At 36.1% G+C, this 25,521-nt stretch overlaps 1 protein-coding gene across 3 annotated transcripts in view; it reads right to left on the bottom strand.

The window, feature by feature from the left end:
* COG5 (component of oligomeric golgi complex 5) overlaps positions 1-25,521 on the bottom strand; it is a 322,331-nt gene that overhangs the window by 163,892 nt on the left and 132,918 nt on the right. For all 3 annotated transcript variants that reach the window (XM_047095454.1, XM_047095453.1, XM_047095455.1), the window contains exon 7: positions 21,327-21,457. In XM_047095454.1, coding sequence (XP_046951410.1) covers positions 21,327-21,457 — 131 coding nt within the window. The remainder of the gene's footprint in view (positions 1-21,326; positions 21,458-25,521) is intronic.

Raw genomic sequence — 25,521 nt, 5'->3', positions numbered from 1 at the left:
TACTGGGTCATACGGTTATACTATTTTAATTTTTTTTATTTAATATATAGTGTGTGTGTGTGTGTGTGTGTGTGTGTGTGTGTGGTGAGTGGGGGAAGGAGGAAGAGGAAGACAGAGAAAGAGAGACAGAGAAAGAGAGACAGAGACAGAGTGAGAGCAAGAGAGCGAGAGAGCGAGAGAGCGAGAGAGCGAGAGAGCGAGAGAGAGAGAGAGAGAGAGAGAATCTTAAGCAGGCTCCACGCTGTGCATGGTGCCCAACTCAGGGCTTGATCCCAAGACCCGGGGATCATGGCCTAAACCAAAATCAAAAGTCAGACACTCAACTAAGACACCCAGGCGCCCCTGTATTTTTAATTTTTTGAGGAATCTCCATACTATTTTCCACATTTACAAGAGCCTTCACATTCACTAATTTTATTTTGCCATCAAAACATAGGTAGAACAGGGGTGCCTGGGTGGCTCAGTTGGTTAAGTGTCCAACTTCGGCTCAAGTCGTGATCTCACAGTTTGTGGGTTCGAGCCCCGCGTCGGGTTCTGTGCTGACAGCTCAGAGCCTGGAGCCTGCTTCAGATTCTGTGTCTCTGTTTCTCTCTGTACCTCTCCCGCTCATGCTCTGTGTCTCTCTGTCTCCCAATAATAAATAAATGTTAAAAAAAAATTAAAAAATCTTTTGCATTGTTGGTGCAAATGCAAGCTGGTGCAGCTACTCTGGAAAACAGTATGGAGGTTTCTCAAAAAACTAAAAATAGAACTACCCTACGACCAAGCAATCGCACTACTAGGCATTTATCCAAGGGATACAGGTGTGCTGTTTCAAAGGGACACATGCACCCCCATGTTTATAGAAGCACTATCAACAATAGCCAAAGTATGGAAAGAGCCCAAAGGTCCATCGATGGATGAATGGATAAAGAAAATGTGGTATGTGTGTACACACACACACACACACACACACACACACACACACACAATGGAGTATTACTTGGCAATCAAAAAGAATGAAATCTTGCCATTTGCAACTACATGGATGGAACTGGAGGGTATTATGCTAAGTGAAATTAGAGAAAGACAAAAATCATATGACTTCACTCATATGAGGACTTTAAGAGACAAAACAGATGAACACAAGGGAAGGGAAACAAAAATAATATAAAAACAGTGAGGGGGACAAAACAAAAGAGACTCACAAATATGGAGAACAAACTGAGGGTTGCTAGAGGGGTTGTGGGCTAAATGGGTAAGGGGCATTAAGGAATCTACTCCTGAAATCATTGCTTCACTATATACTAACTAATTTGGATGTAATTTTAAAAAATAAAAAATAAAGTTAAATTAAAAAATTAAAATAAAAAAAAACACAGGTAGAACAAATATTAACATCTTCATTTTATAGGTAAAGAAACGGAGGCACCAAGAGGGCAAGCCCACAGTGGGCCAGTTTTAGGTCTCGGGCTCTTTCATGCCTATTCTAAACTCTGCCATGGGTCATCCTATCGCCACTTGACTTCAGAAGGTCTCCAGATATAGCAATTTTGCAGGTGAGAAATGCTCTCTGGTAAATTTTAAGAGCTCTCAAATACAGACTTAATTTAAGCACATTTGAAAAATACCATGCTAGTAAGAGATAAGCTTCTGCTGAAAAGGTAGCAACGTCTTCTAGACAGTATCTTTTCTCTAAATGAGACAGTCAATTCTAAGAATAATTTTTCTACAAACTGTCACTGTGACCTTCAAGAAATCACTTAACCCTGTATAAAATTTCCCCAACTTCATAGACTGTGTTGTAAAATCAGATGAAAGACCATGTAATAGAGAAGAAAGGATAATTTCACAAATAGATCAAGATGAATTTCTACCTCTTCAAAAGCACTTAAGAAGATGGCACAACCATTTCCTTTATTAAACTAAAATTATTTCTCCTACTTTAGAAACAAATAAACACGATGTGACTTTTTCTTTCTTTTCCAACACCTCAGTAGCATTATATGGGAGGAAAATAAAATCTCACAAGAACAGTCAGAAAAGAAGCATAGTTGTTTAAGATCCCTGAAAAACTTGCCCAAACAGGAACACTGTAACCAAAGCAACAGCTGGCACTGAGCTAACGGAAGGGAGATACAGCAGGACTGCTGTAAAGAATGTTCCATGAAGGACCAAGAAGTATTTCAGCACTCACTAAGCTATAAGCTAATATGAGATGATCTTTGTGAGCACAAATACAGCACTAAGTCAAAAGTTTAACATGACTTTAAAAGCTTAGTATAACTGGAATCAGAAAAGAGTGACAGAATTTAACTGGAAACAAAATGTAAAAATGACATACATGCACAAAGACCAGAATTCCACTGTGGATGATGGCCTTATATATTTAAAGTCTGAAAGGATCAAATAATCCTTGCATCACAAAGCCAATCACATTTCACTCTTTCCCCTAATAAAGTAACTCTTCAGCAGGTAAATTTTTCTTTAGATTTGATGTAAGCAATGAGCTGAGAAAAGAAAAGGACAAATAGAGAATACAAATTCCGTACACCATTCCACAAAGTGACTCTGTTCATAAGGCCTCAAGTTCTATGATAAAGTCTTAGTTGTTTCCAACTGATTTTAACTAGAAAGACAAGCATGAGATCCAGAAATTATACTTTTACTTAGTGAAGAGGTTTAGGATTATACGGTTTCCTTAAAGTTTAACTAGGAAGCCATTTCATACACAAAACAAAAACTAAGGAATCCCAGAAACACATTCAAAGACGTGGGGAGGGAAAGGGAGATATGAACTTGGCTTCCTCAAAGACACGGAAATTACAGTGAGTAAGATGCAAAGTCGGTTCAAGCAGAACTTCAAAGAACGAGTTTTTCACTATGCAGCTAGTCCTTACTGCTGAATAAAAACAGAAATAGAAATGAAAATAAAAGGCTTTCTGGAGTTTTATTTTACAGCATAGAAAGGATACAGATTTAAGAATCTTTACCATAAAGCAGGTAATTCTTTAAACCACTCCCTCAGTAGAAGATATATTTATTAAAATAGGGCCGACTTTCAGGTAAATTTAAGACAAACTCAGTACCTTAATCATACATGGTAACTTAGGATTTAAAAAATCCAAATACCTTGTTTTTCAAGAAAAGTATTGATAAACTCACAAACACCCTATACATAACAAGTATATATTGCCAAAATACTGAAGGCAATTTATAATCTGTGTCCATATGCCCAATGGGATATATACACTGACACTTTTTCTGGAGCTACAACATGCCTAAAACGCTGAAAGCTTTATGGAGCTCCATGGGAGATTACATGTACTAAAGGAAGAGAGAATCACATTAAATACGTAATTTAAGGGCAAGAATTATATTAGCTACCTTGGTTGTGATTTAGAGCCTACCAGTGGCTTTTCTGATTCAGTAACATGCAGCCCATTAATGCTGGTTATGTACTTCTTGGATAAGCTAATATGATTATTTCAGAACCTGTTAACAATCAACAGTCAACAGTGCATAACCTAAATGAAATTAAAAAACTAAGAAGGACATTTAATACCACAATATGATCTTACCAACCAGAAATCAACTTTATTCTACCCTCTTCTGAAGAAAAGCAGAAAATAAAAGAGCTGTAGAAAGATAAGGAAAAAGGAGAGAAAAAAAAAGAAGAATGAAAGTGAACATAGGTTGGAAGAGCAAGGTTCTTAACAAAATGAAGTGATAACACAGAGACAACGGAGAAATGCCAAAGGATAACTGATATAGAGTAAAAAGGTTATTTAACTTCCAAATTTCGTTACAGAACAAGTCTAAAGAATACATGAATTCATACTTTGGCATTAAAAATTTAAAAATTATTTAAATGATGTCAGCATTTAGAATAACATTCTCTTTATTTTTTTAAGTAATCTCTACCCACAACATGGGGCTCAAACTCATGACCCTGAAATCAAGAGGTGCGTGCTCCACTGAATGAGCCAGCAGAGTGCCCCAGAATAACATTCTCATTGTATTAAGTAACAGTAGGTAATATGTCAAGGACACTAAAACATGTTCAATAATAAAATGAAATTTATAAGACAATGAAAGGAATCATGAGACATTAATATGGCAAGCCCAAATGTTATTCTTTTAATTACATTTTTAAGTTAAATGTATAAATATGGCTTATTTTTTAGAGTAATACAACATAATAATTCTAGTCATTCTGTGCTTTATCAAGGATTTTATGGTAGGCATTACTAGCTATTCCCCCTAATTCCTTCCCTTTTTCTTTAACGTAATGTCTCCGATGTTTCTAATGTAAAAACCTAATTTTCTCCCGGGTTGGCAATGTGCACTGCCCCAGGCAATGGCTCATGAGCAGCCGAAGCCAATGTTGACAGTTCTGTTTATCTGCCAGATACTTGCTTTCATAGTCCTCTTGACAGCTGGAGTGACCATGCGACCCAGATCTGGCCAATGAGTCACAAAGACAGGTCTACAGGGGCAATTCTGACAAGGATTTGTACTGCTTTTTGGCTGGCAGCTGACAGTGCCCCATATCCACACGTTAAACATGGGCATAATGCTGAGGGGTGGGAGACCATGATGTGACAAGCAAGAGGACACAAGGATGACAGAATGGGTGAGCTGAATCCTTACTGAACAGCTGAAACAATGTTAGTACCACCCACATCCAGACAAATCCCTATTTTTAAGCCACTGTTAGTCTGGCTTGGTGTCACAGCTCTAGCGGTCTCACTCAGCACCACAATTTATAAAAATACATGAGTCCGTAAGAGTACTTTAAAAAAATGAAGGAGAACAAACTCATGCCATATTTGCTACCATTGGAGGTGGCTATTATAGCAACTCATTACTTTGTAAATTGATAACGAAAGCATAAAATTTAAATATTTATCCATCATTATAAAAAGAAACTGCAGTTAAGGGTAACCAAATATCCTTAGTTGATGAGTGCAAGTTCTTCTTTACAAATGAATCACAGCTAATAGATACAGAGGAATAACAAAATAGAAAATCACTCTTTCACAATCTCCAATGAAAAATATAAAATCATGTAGACAAAAATCATCAAGAGATGTTAAAACCATTAGGACAAAGATTGACAGGGAACTAAATATTCTCAAGGTGCCAAAATATCTACAAATTTACCATGAAGTAATTCAATCAAGGGAGAAAATAGATCTCTTTCAACAAAAGGTGCTCAAACAACTGAATATCTCTATGGAAAAAAATGAACCTTATACTATATGTAAAACAAAGATAAAATCATAAACTCCTAAAAAAAACACAGGAAGAAAGCTTTCCAACTCTAGGGTAGATAGAAATTTCTTATATAATACGCAAACAAAAATATGGATAAACCGGTCTTCATCACAATTTTAAAAATTGTGCTGTTCAAAAGATGATATCAATGGGGGACAAAGGCAGCATGAATCTTAATAGCTAAAACACGTAACCAATCCAACCTACAGATAGGTTAACAGAGACCACCATATCCACAGAATGGAATACTATTCAGCATTTAAAGGGCCACTCATGCATGCAAGAACAAAGATGAACCTAAAAATAACACTATGCTAGATGAAAGAAGGTACTGCATGAGACTACATGCTGTATTGTTCCATTTGTATGAAATCTTAGAAAAAGTGAAATCTGTAGACACAGAAAGAAGATCAGGGATTGCCTGGATTTGGGGAGGGAGAAGAAGACACTGACTGCAAACAGGCATGAGGGAACGGTTTGTGGTGGTAACAGTTTGCTAAAAAACTGAGTTATGAGATGGTTGCACAACTGTATACAATTTACTGAAACCCATCAAACTGTAGGCTTAAATGCATGAATGTTATAGTATGTTAACTTACACGTCAGTAACAATGCTAAAAGAAAAAAGGAAAGCCTTAGAATGGGAGAAAATATTTACAATACACATATACAGCAAAAGACTTGTATCCAGAATACATTAAGAATTCTCACACAACAGTGAGAAGAAGAAAGTAAACTTTAAATACCAAGCCAAGACCCTATGTATTAGGTATTTGAAAAGCAGGTCACATCAGCAATTAGGAAAAGGCAAAACAAAACTACAATGAGAATGCTACCCCCACCTATTGAAATGGCTAAAATTAAAAAGACTGCCAACATCGAATTTTGGTGAGGACCTGGAAGAATTCTAAGCTAATATGGGAAGGTAAAACGATGAACCACTTTGGAAACTCACTAGTCTCTTTAAAAAGTAAACATTATTCTTTCCAAAACCCCAAAATTCTTTGCATTTGGTATTCACCCAAGAGAAATGAAAACCTACACTGACACAAAGACTTGTACTTGACCCACGGCAGCTTTATTAACCCTAACCTGAAAATGGAAATAACCCAAATGGTCATCAATAAGTGAACAAATAAATGTCCTTCAATAAACTGGACTACTAATCAGCAAAAAAAAAAAAAAAAAAGGACCAAACCATCAATGCATATAACATGGATCAATCTCAAAATAATTATGGTGAACAACAGAACCAGACATGAGAAAGCACAGGTATGACTTCAAACTAGAAGTTGAGAAGATGCAAACTAATCTTATAGTGACCCAAAGTGGTTGCCTGGGTCTTTTCTTCTGAATTACAAAATAAAAATTTCAGTGTTTACTACTATAATAAAAAGCCAGTATTAAATTGTTTAAATTAGATAAAGCCATACAAAGAAGAATTGCCCAAATAAAAAGTTCTGTGTTTTTGAGAAACATAAAACAATTACACAAATTTTAACCAAAGAACAGTGACAGATTCTGTATGAAGAACAATGAAAATTTAGTCAGATGCTAAATCACAGGGGAGAATGAAAATGAAATGCCATTCAGTGAACTGGAAAACTATGGAAAGCTATAATGCCAAAGACCCTAAGGCTGGAAGCAGACAGTTAATTAGACTGAATTAGAGTGAATCTACACTACAAGAGAGCAATAGAATTAAATTTCAAAACAAAGCAACCAATGTTACCGTAGGTTGTTCATGACAAGAGAATATATGAAAGGATAAGAAAATACCATCACTGTATAATATAGAAACAAAAAGAACAATGCTACTTTACATTCAGCATAAAACAAGAACATAGAGCAGTACCATATAACGATTGAAATACTGCAAAAGAGAAAAGGGTGGTGGGTGGGAGATATTAATGCATCCACCGTAAAGAAATTAAAACTAAAGCAGCAATCAGCATACTTTTTCTTTAAAGGGCTCAACAGTAAATATTTCAGGCTTTCCAGGCCATATAAGGTCTCAACAGTATGTTCTTCTTTGTTTTTTTCCAACCATATAAAAATAATTCTTAGCACCTAAGCCATACAAAAAACATACTACCATACTACCAACCCCTGATTTACAGTGTTTAATTAAGAGCTCAAATTAATTTTCATTCAAATTTAAGGATAAAACAGTAAGCACAAGCTAAATAAGACTAAGCTTTGGGAAAACATTTAGTTGATCAGTTTAAAATATCTTTTTAAGTTCTAAAATACCACATCAGTCCAAATTAATAACATTGCTATTATTAACAGTATATCTTTAAAGAGAAACTGTAAGAGTAACTTTTGAAATTATTATTTATACATGTCATTAGCTTATTTAATTAAGTGTAAATATACCCATGCCAGGTTTCCACTAAATTTAAGGAAAGCTAACAGTGATAGGAGCAAACAAACAAATATTTGGAGGGGATATATGGCAAATTATTTATCGAGGCCACCGGTAAAGGAAATACCTGAAACCTTTAGCTCTGTGTAACCTGAAGAGCTTATATTATAATCATCCCTTCAAATCATTTCTTTCCTAATTGAGGTATCATTGACTTGTTTTTTTTTTTTTTTAACATTTATTTATTTTCTGAGACAGAGGGAGACGGAGTGTAAGCAGGGGAGGGGCAGAGAGAGAGAGGGAGTCAGAGAATCAAAAGCCACTCCAGGCTCTGAGCTGTCAGCACAGAACCTGACATGATGCTTGAACTCACAAACCACGAGATCATGACCTGAGCTGAAGCTGGATGCTTAACCAACTGAGCTACCGAGGCGCCCCAAGGTATCATTGACTTATTATATTAATTTCACGTATACAACATAATGATTGATATTTGTGTACACTGCAGAATGATCACAACAGTAAGTCTTAACGCCATCACCACAGTTGGGAGAATTTTTTCTTGTGATAAGCACTATTAAGATCTACTTACTCTCTCAGCAACTTTCAAACACACAATACAGTGATAATAACTGTAGTTACCATGCTGTACATTACATATGCAAGGCTCATTTATTTTATTTTTTTAAATATGAAATTTATTTTCAAATTGGTTTCCATACAACACCCAGTGCTCATCCCAAAAGGTGCCCTCCTCAACACACATCACCCACCCTCTCCTCCCTCCCACCCTCCATCAACCCTCAATTTGTTCTCAGTTTTAAGAGTCTCTTATGCTTGGCTCTCTCCCTCACTAACCTTTTTTTTTTTTAAGACTCATTTATTTTATAAATTGAAGTTTAAACCTTTGATTCCCTTCACTCATATCACCTACCTCCCTGAAGTTATTTATTTTGTGTCAAGAAAAATGGTTTGGGAGTACAGTAAGGAAGTTCCTCAACAAGTTAAAAATAGAACTACTATATGATCTAGCAGTTCTACTTCTGGGTATTTATCCGAAGAAAATAAAAACACTAATTTGTCTTTTTTTAAGCTTTTGATTTTATTTTTTGGTTGCTGTGATTGGTTTCTTTTTCTTATATTCAGTTTTTTAATATAGAATCCAGTGATTCATTACTTACATACAACACCCAGTGCTCATCACAACAAGTGCACTCCTTAATTCCCATCACCATCTAGCCCAGCTGCCACCCACCTCCCTCTGTCACTAAGAGTCTCTTGTGGTTTTTTTTTCCTCTCTCCTTTTTCCCCTCTTCTTCCCATATGTTCATCTGTTTTGCTTCAATTCCACACGTGTGAAACAAAATGGTACTTGTCTTTCTCCAATTGACTTATTTCACTTAGCATAATACACTCTAGTTCCATCCACATCATTGCAAATGACAAGATTGCATTATTTTTGATGGCTGAATAATATTCCACCGTGCGCGCGCACGCACACACACACACACACACACCCCACATCTTCTTTATCCATTCATCAGTCAATGGACATTTGGGTTCTCTCCACAGTGTGGCTACTGTTGATAGTGCTGCTATAAACATTGGGGTGCATGTACCCCTTTTATTCTGTATTTTTATATCCTTTGGGTAAATACCTAAGAGTGCAATTGCTGGATCACAGCATAGTTCTATTTTTAGTTTCTTGAGGAACCTCCATACTGTTCTCCATAGTAGCTGCACCAGTTTGCATTCCCACCAAAAGTACAAGAGAGTTCCCCTTTCTTGGCATCCTTACCAACACCTGTTGTTTCTTGTGTTGTTGTTAATTTTAGCCATTCTGACAGGTGTCAGGTGGTATCTCAGTGTGGTTTTGACTTGTATTTTCCTGATGATGACTGATGTTGAGCATCTTTCCATGTTTATGTTAGCCAACTGGATGTCTTCTTTGGAAAACGGTCTATTCATGTTTTCTTCCCATTTTTTAACTGGGCTATTTGCTTTTTGGCTGTTGAGTTTGATAAGTTATTTATAGATTTTGATACTAACCCTTTATCTGTCATTTGCAAATGTCTTTGCCCATTCCGTCGGTTGCCTTTTAGTTTTGCTGATTGTTTCCTTTGCTGTGCAGAAGCTTTTTACCTTGATGAGGTCCCAAGAGTTCACTTTTTATTTTGTTTCCCTGGCTTCTGGAGACATGTCAGGTAAGAAGTTGCTGCCACCAAGGTCAAAGAGGTTGTTGCCTGTTTTCTCCTCTAGGATTTTGATGGCTTCCTATTTACATTTAAGTCTTTCATCCATTTTGAGTTTATTTTTGTGTATGGTGTAACAAGTAGTCCAGGTTCATTCTTCTGCATGTCACCATCCAATTTTCCCAGCACCATTTGTTGAAGAGACTGCCCTTTTTCTATGGGATGTCCTTTTCTGCTTTGTCAAAGATGAGCAGACCATACAGCTGTGGGTCTATTTCTGGGTTTTCTGTTATGTCCACCCATCTATGTGTCTGTTTTTGTGCCAGAACCATATTGTCGTGATGACTACAGCTTTGTAATACAGCTTGAAATGCAGAATAGTCAGGACTTCAGTTTTTTCTTTTGCAGGATTGCTTTGGCTATTTGGGGTCTTTTGTGTTTCCATACAAATTTTAGGATTGTTTGTGCTAGCTCTGTGAAAAAGGTGGTGGTATTTTGATAGGGATTACACTAAATGTGTAGATTACTTTGGACAGTATAGACATTTTAATAATGTTTGTTCATCCAATCCATAAGCATGGAATACTTTTCCATTTCTTTGTGTCCTCTTCAATTTCTTTCATAAGTGTTCTATAGTTCATAGTTTTCTATAGTTTCAGTTTATAGATCTTCAATTAGCTTTATTCCTAGGTATCTTACTGTTTTTAATGCAATTGCAAATGGGACTGATTCCTTCATTTCTTTTTCTGCTGCTTTATTAGTGTATAGAAATGCAACAGATTTCTGCATGTTGATTTTATATGCTGTGACTTTGCTGAACTCATGTATTAGTTCTATCAATTTTTTTGGTGGAGTCTTTCAGGTTTTCTACCTAAAGTATCATGTCATCTGCAAATAGTGAAAGTTTGACTTTTTCCTTGACAATATGGATGCCTTTTATTTCTTTTTGTTGCCTAATGACTGAGTCTAAAGACTTCTAGTACTATGCTAAATAGTAACGGTGAGAGAGGACGTCCTTGTCTTGTTCCTGACCATAGGGAAAGGCTCTCAGATTTTCCTCATTGAAGATATTAGCTGTGGCTCTTTTGTATATGGTCTTTATGATGTTGAGGTATGTTCAATCCATGCCTACTTTATTGAGAGTTTTTATCAAGAATGGATGCTGTATTTTGTCGAATGTTTTTTCTGCATCTATGGAAAGTATCATATGGTTCTTATCTTTTATTAATGTAGTGTATTCATCTTGATTGATTTGTGAATATTGAACCAGTTCTGCAGCCCAGGAATAAATCCCACTTGATCATGGTGAATAATTCTTTTAATGTACTGTTGAATTTGATTTGCTAATATCTTGAGAATTTCTGCATCCATGTTCATCAGGGATACTGGCTTGTAATTTTGTTTACTAGGCTCTCTGGTTTTGGAATCAAGGTAATGCTGGCTTCATAGAATGAGTTTGGAAGTCTTCCTTCTACTCCTATTTTTTGGAACAGCTTGAGAAGAATAGGTATTAACTCTTCTTTAAATGTCTGAGGAAATTCCCTTGGGAAGCCATCTAGCCCAGGACTCTTGTTTGTTGGGAGATTTTTAATTACTGATTCAATTTCGTTGCTGGTTATTGGTCTGTTCGAATATTCTATTTCTTCCCATTTGAGTTTTGGTAGTACGGAAGTATCTAGGAATTTGTCCATTTCTTCCAGATTGCCCAGTTTGCTGGCATATAATTCTTCACGGTATTCTCTTATAATTGTCTGTTTTTGTGGTACTGGTTATAATGTCTCCTTTATCATTCATGATTTTTGTCTATTTAGGTCCTTCCTCTTTTCTTTTTGGTAAGTCCGGCTAGGGATTCATCCATTTTGCTAATTCTTTCAAAGAATCAGCTCTTAGTTTTGTTGATCTGTTCTACTGGGTTTTGTTTGTTTCTATATCATTTTTGCTCTTATCTTTATTATTTCCCTTCTTCTGCTGGCTTTAGGGTGTATTTGCTATTCCTTTCCTAGCTCCTTTAGGTGTAAGGTTAGGCTGTGTATTGGGAACCTTTCTTAGTTCTTTATATCAGCCTAAATTGCAATATACTTCCCTCTTAGGACTAACCTTGCTGCATCCCAAAAGGTTTGGACTGTCATGTTTTCATTTTCATTTGCTTCCGTATATTTTTTTATTTCTTCTTTAATTTCCTGGCTAACCCATTAATTCTTTAGTACAATATTCTTTTACCTCCATGTATTTGAGGGCTTTCCAATTTTTTTTTTTCTTGCAGTTGACTTCAATCGTTGTGATGTGAAAATATGTACGGCATGATCTTGATCTTTTTGTACCACCTGAGGGATGATTTGTGACATAGTAATATGATCTATTCTGGAGAATGTTCCATGTGCACCTGAGAAGAATGTGTATTCTGCTTTAGGATGAAATGTTCTGAAAATAACTGTTAAGTCCATCTGGTCTAGTGTGTCATTCAAAGGTGTTGTTTCCTTGTTGATTTTCAGCTTAAGTGATCTGTCCATTGTTTTAAGTGAGGTGTTAAATCCCCTACTATTGTATTATTATCAATGAATTTCCTTACATTTGTTATTAATTGATATATATATTTGGGCACTTCCAAGTTGGAGCATAAACATTTACAATTTTTAGATCTTCTTGATGGAGAGAACCCTCAATTATGATATAATGCCCTTCTTCATCTCTTATTACAGATTCTGTTTTCAAATCTAGTTTGTCTGATATAAGTATGGCTGGCTACTCCAGCTTTCCTTTGATGTCCCTGAGCATGATAAATGGTTCTCCATCCCCTCAATTTTAATCTGTAGGTGTCTTTAGGTCAAAAATGAGTCTCTTTTAGGCAGCATATAGGTAGATCTTATTTTTTTCATCCATTCTGATACCCCATGTCTTTTGATTGGAGCATTTAGTCCATTCACATTCAGAGTGATTACTGAAAGATACGAATTTAGTGCCACTGTTACCTGTAGAGTTGGTGTTTCTGGTTATGGTCTCTTGTCCTTTCTAGTCTTTGTTGCTTGTGGGTTTTTTTTCCCTCCTCTCAAAGAATACCCCTTAAAATTTCTTGTAGGGCTGGTTTAGTGGCCAGAAACTTCTTTAGTTTTTGTTTGCCTGGGAAGCTCTTTCTCTCTCCTTCTATTTCGAATGACAGCCTTGCTGGATACAGTAATCTTGGCTGCATATTTTTCCCATTCAGCACGATGAATATATCTCGGTACTCCTTTCTGGTCTGCCAAGTTTCTGCGGACAAATTGGGTGCAAACTTGATGTGTCTTCCCTTGTAGAAAACAACTTTTTCCCTTGCTTTCAGGACTTTTTCCTTGCCTGTGTATTTTGTGAGTTTGACTATGATATGTCTTGGTGATGGCTAGCTTTTGTTGAATTTAATGGGAGTTCTCTGTGCTTTCCAGATTTTGATGTCTCTGTCTTCCCCATATTAAGGAAGTTTTCAGCTATAATTTGCTCACATAAACCTTCTGCCCCTTTTTCTCTATCTTCATCTTCTGGGACTCCTATGATACAAATGTTATTATGTTTTAATAAATCTCTGACTTTCCTAAGTCCGCCTTCCTGATCCCTGAATTTTGCTTCCCTCCTTTTCAGCTTCATTATTCTCCATAATTGTATCTTCTATATTGCTAATTTCTTCCTCTGCCTCATCCATCCTTGTGTTTATGGCCTCCATTTGGGTTTGAATTTCAATTAGAGCATTTTTAATTTCAGCCTGACTAGATTTTTGTCCTTTTATCTCTACAGAAAGGGATTCTCTGGTGTCTTCTAAGCTTTTTTCAAGCCCAGCTAGTATTCTTATAATCACTGTTTTCAATTCTAGTTCAGACATCTCACTTATATCTGCATTGATTAAATCCTTGGTCATCATTTGTTCCTTTTCTTTCCTTTGAGGTGAATTCCTCCATCTTGTCATTTTAAGTGAAAAAGAAAAAGCAGTAACAATAATAATAGAATGAAATAAAAATTAAAATTAAAAAAAAAAAACTGAGGCACCTGGGTGGCTCAGTGGGGTAAGCATCTGACTTCAGCTCATGTCATGATTTCATGGTTCATCAGTTCAAGCCCTGCATCAGGCTCTCTGCTGTCAGCAACAAAAACTGCTTTGGATTCTCTGTTCCCATCTCTCTCTGCTCCTCCCCTACTGCGCTCTCTCTCAAAATAAATAAACTTAAAAAAAAAATATGTTTTTATTCAATTAAAGGAAGGTGGATCCTAGGTGTGTTTTGGCCTGCTTGTCAAGAGAAGCTTGATAGAAAAAAGCGAAAAGAGAAAAAGAGAGAAAAAAATTTTTTAAAAATAAAATAATTTGCTTTTTCTGTATCCAAGAACAAAAGAAAGAACAACAACAAAAACAGAAGCCAACACCAAAAATGAACAAATGAACAACAACAACAAAAAAACAACCCAAATGAAGTTAGATCCAGTTTCCCCTAGAGCTGAAAGTTTGCAGCAGTCTGTGGCCAGTGGACTAAACTCCTGGAAGTGATTCCGGCTGGTCTTCTGGGGGAGGGGCCTGCTGCTCTGATTCTAAGACAGACTTGCCCTAGTGGAGATGTGCCTGGAGGGTATGGTGGGGGGGGGGGGGGGGGCTGGTGTAACAGCTCCATTCTCCACTTGGTGGTGCTGTTTAGCCTAGTGGGGGTCGATCAGTGTTGGTGGGCTAATGGTGAAAATGGCTTCACCCTGCTCTCATCTCCAGAGCAGGAAGTTCACTCCCTCACAGACATGCAATAAGTCACCCCACCAGTGTCTCCTGTTTCTGACAGCTCCCTGCCTTCTCTGTCTGTGTCCAAGCTGTCTGTCTACCAGGCAGCACCTCTCTCTGGGGTTTTATCTCAGGTCTGGCTATTTTTTAAAACCCCACACTTCAGACCCCTGCAGTTCAGACCCACAGTGATCTTCTGGGCATCTATATAGACCCACAGTCTCGCAGCACTGTGGCCAGGGTCTGCTTGTCCCAGGAAACACTCATGCTGCCAGCAAAGCAGCAGCGGTTCAGAGTTTATGGTGAATTGCAACATACAACCAACACCAGGGTTTGCTGCACTTAGCAGGTGTCTTTGTTCCCATACTGGTGAATGTGGTAGCTTGATGGTGCTCACCAGGTCTTTTGCCCACAGAGAGCTGTACCACCTCTACCAAATGCACTCCAAGCAGGGGAAATGCTTCTCCTGTGCAACCCAAGGGATCCTCAGGCCTCAAGGTCCACTCCCAGGTCTCTGCCCTGCTTACTTGCAAGAGGACCACCACGTGCTGACCTCAAACTTCAGACTCCGTTCTCCACTGTAAAAATACTTTGAAGAGAAATACGCACCCTTACGTTCACTGTAGCGTTATTTGCAACAGCCAAGATACGACAGCAATCTAAGTGTCCACTGAGAGGAACACATTAAAAAGATATGGTGTGGTATATATATATGATGGAATGGCCATAAAAAAGAATGAAATCTGAGGTGCCTGACTGGCTTAGTCAGAACAGCACTTTGGGGTCAGGAGTTCCACCTCCACATTGGGCATAGAGCTTACTTTAACAAAATAAATAAAATAAAAAGCTAAAAAAAAAATTCTTGCCATTTTTTACAACATGGATGGATCTTATGTGAAATGTCAGAAACAGAAAAACAAATACCACATGGTTTCACTTATATGTGGAACCTAAAAAAACAAAACAAAACAGAAACAGTTTTACAGATGCAGGAAACAAACTGTTGGTTACCAGATGAGAGAGGGATTGAGGGGCAGGCAAAGTAGGTGAAGGAGATCAAGAAGTATAAACTCCCAGTTATAAAATAATGAAGTCATGGGGATGTAATGTACAGCATAGGAAATATAGTCAGTAACACTGTAATAACTTTGTATGGTCACAATTACTACACTTACGGTGACCATTTCATAACATTTAAAAATACTGAATCACTATGATGTACAGATGAAATTAATAGGATACGGTATGTCAATTCAATTTTAAAAATAAATAAAAAGAAAAATGCTTCAACAAGAGTTGAAAAATTATTGACACTCTATACTTAGCAAATGGAAAAATAACAAAAACTACATTGGGACAAAACATGCAAAAGGTGAGATCTGTCCTACAATTCATGGGACCAGCCAGGAAAACTTCCAGCAGCCGAGGAAAGAAAAGTACACCTCTGAAAGCAGATATCAGCTTGACAAATTAACTGACACTGAGTCTACTATTGGTGTTTGCCAGGCTCATAAAGAAGAAAAAGATCACAAAAGAAGTGTTGCATACTAAACTACCATAATTAGCTACAAAAAGAGTCACGTTTTCATTGTTCAACTTTGCCAGTGTTTTTGAAGCTTAGGAAATGTTTAACTTCTATAGATCTTGAACACAATGCACTTGAATTGGTACCCTCTCTATGCTAGAAGCACAGAGAATTTTACAAAATTCTTTTTACAAAAGCACAAAGTTCACAATATAAGCACATACTGTGTGCTATGTAGACATTTATCTACTCAACTTTAATTCTACACTGTCATCTTAGAAAATCTGTCAAGATCATGCTGTTGTGATCTACTTTTAGCTGTCAACTGGTAAGCACCAGAATCCTGGGCTTGATCAAGGATCAAGGAGGTTTTCTGCCCCAGGGAAAAGGTAGGTGCACAGACATTTTCTTCCTAGCACTGACAACAATTACCATAGGGAGATTATAGTCGAGTACTGAGCTGTGAAAGAACAGATCACAGAGACCCTCTCCCTGATGACTTTTAAAGACAAGTAAGTACAACATCTTCCCCCATCCTAGACCCTCAGAAAGTCCTGCACTTGTTTACTGAGAAAGCTTCTAATTCACAAGTTAAAGCCGTCTTTCTAATTAAAATGTCATCATTTCACTGTGGAGGCCTGGTATCTATGGTGATGCAGGAACTCGTCCAGATCAAAATCTCTGTCACCTATTTTTGAAAGCTAGTTACAGCTTGAGGTAATGAATCTGTTGCAATCCTGAAAATATCATAAGGTTCTCTTTCTTTGTCTGGCTTCTGTCAGTGAAAGATTCTAAGGATCAGTAGCAAAGAGAGAGAAATAGGAGTCAACGAAGAGCTGTAGATGGAGGCTATGTGTAGCCCCACGCTTGTGACAAAGATGGCCACGTGAAGTAAAGAATATTTTTTTGTATTGTGCTGATATGGTATGCTTCACCAGAGGATGCAGTCCAAGTCATCAATCCTTCCAAACCTTTAGTGAAGAAAATGGTAGTGATACCACTATGCATCTTTTCCATATAGAAATAATACGGCTTTCGTGAGAGCAGTCTACTTCCGTATTTTTCATGTAGGAAGACACAACAGTTTCTCAGTATTATCTAAGTAGCCATTTAGTTTAAGCTCCAAAAACAGAAACTTTTTGGGGCGCCTGGATGGCTCAGTCGGTTAAGCGTCCGACTTCAGCTCAGGTCACGATCTCACGGTCCGTGAGTTCAAGCCCCGCGTCGGGCTCTGGGCTGATGGCTCAGAGCCTGGAGCCTGCTTCCGATTCTGTGTCTCCCTCTCTCTCTGCCCCTCCCCCGTTCATGCTCTGTCTCTCTCTGTCTCAAAAATAAATAAAGGTTAAAAAAAGAAAATTAAAAAAAAAAACAAAAACCAGAAACTTTTAACTACTGTAGTAGAGACTTTATGATACTACAAAGCTATTTAAAATCTACAAATGAAAACAGCACATTTAAGCATTAACTAGAAAAAACAGTAATGATCAAAGCAAAATTATCTATCTTTATGAACATTTTGGTTTTGGAAAAGAAAATGCACTAACTTTCTTTTAATAAAGTTAAGTTTTACAATTAACTTAGACTGAAAATGGTAGCCATCAACTACACACTCAAAAAAATGTCACCAACATTTTTGAGAAACCCAATGTCAGAAGTGGATTATTAAATGCGATCGATGACATGTAATTTTTCAAGTTCCTTATTTATTGAAAATCTGTTTATGTTATAAGCTTATAAACCAGTAAGTGAGCAATATTTCATGAATGCAATAGTACTTCAAATTAAAATGCTGCCATTCTTTTAGTCTTTATTTACAATAAATATTAATGGTATGTTTAACTATTTCAATGATGTCTGACAAATGGGAGAATAAGATTTGAGAATAAAATAGATATAAGCTGCAGCATCTTTTTTAATGGGAAGTGGAAGGAGTATTCCAGGCATAAAAGGAACATGAAAGCCCTAAAGAAGGCAGGCAGGCAGGCAAGCACGTGAAGGACTAAAAGCAAGTGTGTGACCCTCAAGAGCAGAGAACACAGGGGACACTGGCAGCAAGCATTCGTGTTGAAATGCTGATGACAAGGAAAAGAGCACAAGGGAGAGGATAAAAACAGAAAGGAGAGCTGGAAATACGAGGAGATAAGGTTCCTAAGAAACAGTACCCACACCACAGGTGGTGCAAAAGGTGCCTGTACAAAGTAGAAATTAAGGGCATCTGCTCAAGGTAATCTGTAGAATGGGGTGAGGTGGGGAAGACTGATGGCCTGAAACGCTAACGTCAGATAATAGGAAAATAAAGTTGGCCAGAGAAACATAAAAATTCCGAAGAATACAGAAGAACTGGTTTAATTAGTCATCACATGGAGACTTCCCAAAGAAATTTTTAGGCTATAAAAATTCCTTTTTCAATGTAAACTGCTTCACAAATTGTCAGAATAAACTGCTTGCTCTTAATAAAGCAAGGTGGAAAGCAGGCATTCCAGACTATGTCTCTATCACTTGCTAGCTGTGTAATCTTCAGCTAATTTCCTAACCTTTCCAGAGCTTTGTTTCCTTAACTATCAAAAGTGGATAATTGTATCTTCCTCGCATATTTGTTACCGTGACTGAAATAACAAATGTAAAGTGACTAACACAAATCCCGGCAAAGAATATGCATTCAATTAAGGTTAGTTTCTTTCTGAATTCCTGAACTGCCTGCTGACACAGCTGGATGATACCTCTGTCATGTTGCTTTCTAAAAGGAAAGGAGGGGGGGCTCCAAACAGACTCCTTCCACTGAGACACCCTGCTTCCCAAGAAACATTATCTCAGTAGCATCATTATTGATGAGGGTTTAATCTTCTGAGCTCTGCCAAGCCAGAAAGCTAACACTGTAAAAATAACCCAGAGGACTCAGGTCCGAGAGAGAGGCACACACACATGACTGAATTCAAAAATAAATGAGGTTATAAACACCAGTGTCAATTTACACATGAGAAATATTGTATAAATTGCAAAATGAACCAGAATGTTACTACTGGCAGATTAGTACATTTTCTCCCTTTATGAAAATTATGTACGAAGCCCAATTATATTCAGGTTAGTTACTTTATACTTACGGAATCTAAACAAGACAAACAAGTTGGATGATACCAGCAAACAACAAACTCTGCTAACATAATACATACAGCCTAACAGGGAGACGATATTCCCATCCATTGAGCAGAATCTGCCCCCCTCCAAACCACACTGAGACATACAAAATTATAGCCCCCTGGTCCCTGTTCTCCTCAGATCCACGCAGATCGTTCCACATCTACTTGTGTAGACACACAGTATTTTTATGTATTTTTTCTTCCTTATCTTTCTAACTTAATCTTATTGATTAGACATAGGCCATTAGCTAAGTAACAAGTTATGTATCTACTTTAATCATCTTTTGACTAACTGTATACAATCCAAATACATAACACTGTTAACATTTAAGGATATTAATTTCCTAAAATCTTATCACTTCTACTTTAATTTTAATATGATTTAAAAACTGATGGAAAGTCAAATTCAACAACTGCACAATGTACACAAAATAACATATCTAAAATCGAGTTTAATTAGGAACAATTATCCTAGAAAAGACTTTCCTGCCTTTAAAATATATGAGCCTATGGTAAAAAATAAACCTTTAAAAGTAGCCATTCCTTTAATTTTGTTTGTTTGTTTTTTAAGTAGCCATTCCTTTGTAACATGTTAAAATCACCCACCCCTACTGCAAAATATTTTTGTTCAACAAACTTTAGTAATGCTTCTTTTCAACCATTTTTGCTTTCATTCCCACAACTCTGAAATATAATAAAATATTAAGGGTTGCATAAATTAAAGATATAAGCATATACACACACATAGATATGTGGCAATAGAACTTCACAGGAAAAATTTTAAACAGTAGTTATATATAAAACTTGAAATCTCTGAGGTAGTGACAATATGGACATTAGATGAATACAAAAGGCTTGTGATACTGCACTTTCTGAAAAGTTAATTGCTACCTTTCTCACAACTAAATGAGCCAGGCGACATCAATTTTCTATACAAATAGTCGCCTTAAATCAAAGTTGACTTGGAATTCCCTGAATATTTCTTTGAAAAGGTATCTTCTCTAATGTGATGTACACAAGTACCTTATTTTTTAACAGTAGAACTGTGTTATCTTCATAGATCTGAAGTTAGAACAACTGACAGGAGGTAAAACCAAGCTCCAGTATTAGAAGCTGCAATCATGGTGGCTTCTGGGAAAGGAGAGCAGTGACCAGGAGCACAGGGAATTTCCTATTTCTTGCCCTGGGTCTGTATTGCATAGATGTGTTCACACTGTGCTACTTCACTCCTTATGTGTATGTGGCATTTCATTCTGTATGTACAGATCATTTGTTCACTTTTCATTATGCAGATAACAAAAAATTTATTTAAAACGGTAACAGACATTCAGTTACGCTTTTTGAATTATAAATGAAGAATCAGAAGTCAAATAAGTACCTTTCTGACTTAGAGACTACTTAAAGAATCTTTATAAGATTATTTTTGTACAATATAAATGCACAAAACGAATTCCTGGTTTAAAAGATGTGAATAAAAAACAGACACTAATAATTGTATTTGGATCCAATACAAATGGAGAAAACGTCTGGGTGCAATGCAATACAAATGTAGAACGAATGAGATTTACATCTAATTTGCTGATTCAACTACATCAATACCTTTGGGTTTCAGAACATTAAGCATCAGGAAAATGACACCTTCGGAGAAATCTCAAGTCAAAGTACTTTTTTTTTTCTTAACTATAGCACATTGATTATTAATGGTGCAAGGTTTTGGGGTTAGAGTGGTCTATGTTCCAAACAATACCATGTGTTAGCTGTGTGATCTTGGACAAATTATTTAAGCTCTCAGTTTCCTCATTTGTAAAATGGAAATAATAATACCTACCTTACTGGGTTGCTGAAAGGCTTAATTAAGTAACAGTTCCTCAGACAAAATAAGCATATTCAACAGGTATTAACTCTCTATCTACATATATACATTACAGAAACTATATCTCATATATATTACATACCAGAAATCTTAGTCTATTTTTAGAATGAAATAAATAGGTATTAATAAATACATTTTCCCTGTTCCTCAGGGATGAGAACACAGATTAGTTTTTTAACCTCAAAATCAAATCTTCATCAATTCTATGACATATTTTTCACATTAAAAAAGTGGTATTACTTTTATTACCTGGGTCTCCACACCCTGTTCCAGTAGGCGCTTAGCTTGATTTTCCACTTCAAGTCGAGCTCTTGCAATAAAAAGTAGATCATTTTCTATTACTTCTATTCCAGAAAGATCAATTCCTTGAGAAAGGTAATCTATTAAAAACACACACACACACATCTAAGTATTTCAATATTGAATATCAAGGTATTGAAATATCATGTCTCACTTCTTCAAAATATTATAGATTTGCTGAACACTATTCACTTTCAAAATCTCTTTAAAAAAAAATACAGTTACCCAAACATTTTCTATTTTTTAAATAAAAAAACTTTACTCTGAAGCAAAATGTTCTAAGTTAAGAATGAGTTGGTAAAGCAAGAGTAGAAATTATGATTATAGTTAATTCTAAATAATGTCAACACATTACATAAAAATTAGTGTCAAATTTAATTATAAAGAAACATCCTGATAATCTTAGAAATTTCTCAAGTTGTAAGACAGCTTTAAAAGTTTTTCTATAGTAACAAAATATTTGAAACAAATATCCACCATTTGAAAAATTAATAAATCATAAAAATAATTTAGCAAACCAGCACTTATAATGCTGCAGGTTTATATGATTACGCAGACCTAATAGCAACTTACATTGAAGTATTTTCCTATCACTGAATAAAAAAATTTACACAATTAACTCTTTATAGAATCAGACATATTATATTTATAAAATTATATTCTACTTATAGAATTACATATACAGAGCAAGAAGCATGAAAAGATCTCTACCAAGATGTTAATAATAGTTGTCTCTGCATACTTAGAATTTGAGAAAATTATTTATATATTTTTAAAATTTTTTTAATGTTTATTTATTTTTGAGAGACAGTGTGAGCACGAGTGGGGGAGGGGCAGAGAGAGAGGGGGGCCAAAGAATCTGAAGCAGGTTCCAGGCTCCAAGCTGTCAGCACAGTGTCCGACTTGGGGTTCAAACTCGTAAACCATGAGATCATGACCTGTGCTGAAGTCAGACGCTTAACCGACTGAGCCACCCAGGCGCCCTTTATTTTTTGACTCAATCTTGGACATATCTAAGGTAACTAAAGTGCTAAAATTTAAGGTCAAGATTTCATTAAGGAGCTTAGACACAGTTCTAAAACTCTATTTTCAATTTTTTTAAGTTTATTTTTGAGAGTGTGCACATATGCGTGCATGAGGGAGGGAAGAGAGAGGGGGAGAGAATCTCAAGCAGGCTGTGCGCTATCAGCGTGGAGGCAGATGTGCCACTCAGTCTCAAGAACAGTGAGATCATGACCTGTGCTGACGTCAAGAGTCGGACACTTAACTGACTGAGCCACCCAGGCACCCCATAAAACTCTATTTTCTATTTTAACAAAATAAATTATTTCTAAAAAATTGAATTGCTTTAGATAGAGTATTACTTTGTTTTCTAGTTACTCAACAGAATATCAAATGTGTTTTTCACTAAATACTCTTAATTGGAACTGAATTTTAAAGTCTTATTAAAATATATTCCTAGCACCTACAAACTATCATTTTTCACTTAGAGTCATATGTACTACCTAGGACAAATTACATTAAAGCATCCAGTACAATGCTAACTAACCACTTAGCAGCACTCAAATATCTACTGATTGAACATGGTATATATAGTTAGTTCTACACAAGATGACAAAAGGAAATGAAATAAAAGGACAGCTGAATAGTGGTTATTGCTAATCAGACCTCAACCATGAGCATTTTTTTAATGTGTATATCTAAAGAAACTTTGGCTTACCACAGTGTATAGGGTCTTAAAAACCTTTAAACATTTATGGGCTTAGGAATCTGCCTCCTAATTTACTCACTAGGTGATCACAGTCACACGACATAGCTTCATTGAGCCTCAATTTTTTCATCTGTAAAATGCCAACAATATATAAGTCATGCCCTACATAACTTTTAAGACTATCATCAGAATCAAAATAAGCTAATAAATGCCAAAGTACTTTATATATCAATCTAAGGTGTAAATGTAGGTGGATTATAATTATAAAATGTTTCTACTCTGATTTTTTATTTTTAAAAATTTTCAGAGAATTTTGAGGAAACTCTATTTGACCCCAGTCATGATAATGATCAATGAGGAAATGCTATGTTTACCCTAAAAATTCTTACTAGACAATACACAATCAAACTACAGACATAGAGGGGCACCTAAGCGGCTCAGTCTGTTTAATGTCTAACTCAAGGTCATGAGTTTGGCTCAGGTCATGATCTCGCTCAGGTCATGATCTTACAGTTGATAGGATCAAGCCTCATGTCTGTGTTTTAAGCACAGAGCCTACTTGGGATTCTCTCTCTCCCTCTCTCTCTCTCTGCCCCTCCCCACTCATGCTCGCTGTCTCATATTCTCTCTCTCTCTCTCAAAAATAAATAAACATTAAAAACATTAAAAAATCAATTAAAAATCTACAGACATACAAACAATAGAAAATAAGTATTATTTTCTTTTCAAGCTGGTTATCAGTGTGCTTCTTTTTTTCTGTTATCTAGGGAAGAAAAATATCATAATTAAGTTTAAAAAAAAAAAGGAAAGGACACTATGAGTAAGAGATATAGCTGGATTGGTTTTGAATCTAAGTCTTGCATTCTTTGGTACCAGTTACTTTATTTGAAAAATGAAAAGCTAGACTACATAAACCCTAAGGTTCCTTCCAGTTACATGTCTCTAGAGACAAAACCAAACGGTGCTTTATTCTTGTGAATGCTGATCTGTCACTCTGGAGACAATTCAAATCATTCATTCAAACCATTTATTTGGGTATCAAACATTATTAGTCACAAACACCACAGAAATGAATCAGACCTAAATTCTGACCCAAAGTATCAAACTCTATGACAGAAAGAAAAAGCACAAAGTTATAACCACTGAAAGATAAAGATAAAATGTATTATGCCAGGTGTGGTGGGAACAAAAAGAAAAAGTAAATACACTGTATATCTTTGCAAAGTCTACCATCTACTAGGGGATAAAGAACATAAATTATTAATTCCAACACCTTTTTAAGGTAAACAACACATTATCTAACCACCTCCCTCTCCCACTGCCCCATCCCCTGCTTATCCACACTACATTTAGAGCTGTTCTAAAAAGTAACCAAAATACATGCTACATTTTGTAATACAAAGGATTCTATTGGCTGGGAGGGAGCAAAAGCCCTATTATTTTCCTGACCGATTACTCCACAAAAGAGGTAAGTGTACAAATGGCGGGGGTTGGGGTGATGGGGAGGGGGTGAAGACAACAGGTTAAAAAATGTAGCAACACCCCCATCCACCTACCCAGGAGAATAGAGAGATTACACTAAATTCTCCCCTCCTGATTAACTGTTGCACACAATCACTATCAGTGTTTCAAATCTTTTTACATCTGCTCTTTGTAAAGCACATCTAAGGACTGGAGCCAAGGACAAAAAGATGAAGATGATTCCAATAAAAATAACTATAATTTTTGAACACATAATATGTAGGGGGCATTAAATTGGACACAAAATGTCTTATTATTTTAATGTATGCATACATTTTTTGTGACATTCTAAACAACCTTGCTAGAATTATTAAATTATTAAGAAATTCAGCTGGCTACTAGGCAGCAAAGAACAATTCAAATCTAGGTGTGACTTGAATCTTTTCACTAGATCAATCCAGGACAATCCCAGAAGCCTCAGAATGAAAACCTTACATTCAAAGGATATATAGTATTCCTACTACAGTCTTCGAATTTGCTCGTTGAAAGGATAAAGATGTAAAAATCACATCAGAATTAACTGTTCATGGAATTAAGTTAAGCCAGATTATAACAATGACAGCATTAAAAAAAAAAAAAAAAACACCTCACATTCTGGTTTAATAAAAAGAGGAAAATTTTAAAAATATATAAAAGGTGCTAAAATGCCAAATTTTGAAATATGCCAGCATTAAACACAGTTTAACAAGTGAACCTTAATAAATGTGGACTACACAGCCAGAATTCTCTTTCTAGCCACTTAATACTGATACCTATTGGAATTCATGCATGAAAATACGTATGAGGAAACTAAAGTGATCATTTGGATTTAACATATTTATCATCCCTTCACATGTGAGGAAACAATGAAACTAATTTTGACAGAAAAGAAATGATAATGCTCATCCTTTGTTTAATTAAACTGAGATAAAT

This window comes from Lynx rufus, unplaced genomic scaffold (genome assembly GCF_022079265.1).
Source record: "Lynx rufus isolate CCGP_SWC_20201006 ecotype Redwood Valley unplaced genomic scaffold, mLynRuf1.p SCAF_4, whole genome shotgun sequence".
Lineage (NCBI taxonomy): Eukaryota > Metazoa > Chordata > Mammalia > Carnivora > Felidae > Lynx > Lynx rufus.
Note: the sequence above shows the minus strand (reverse complement) of the source record. Positions and strands in the feature narration are given on the sequence as shown.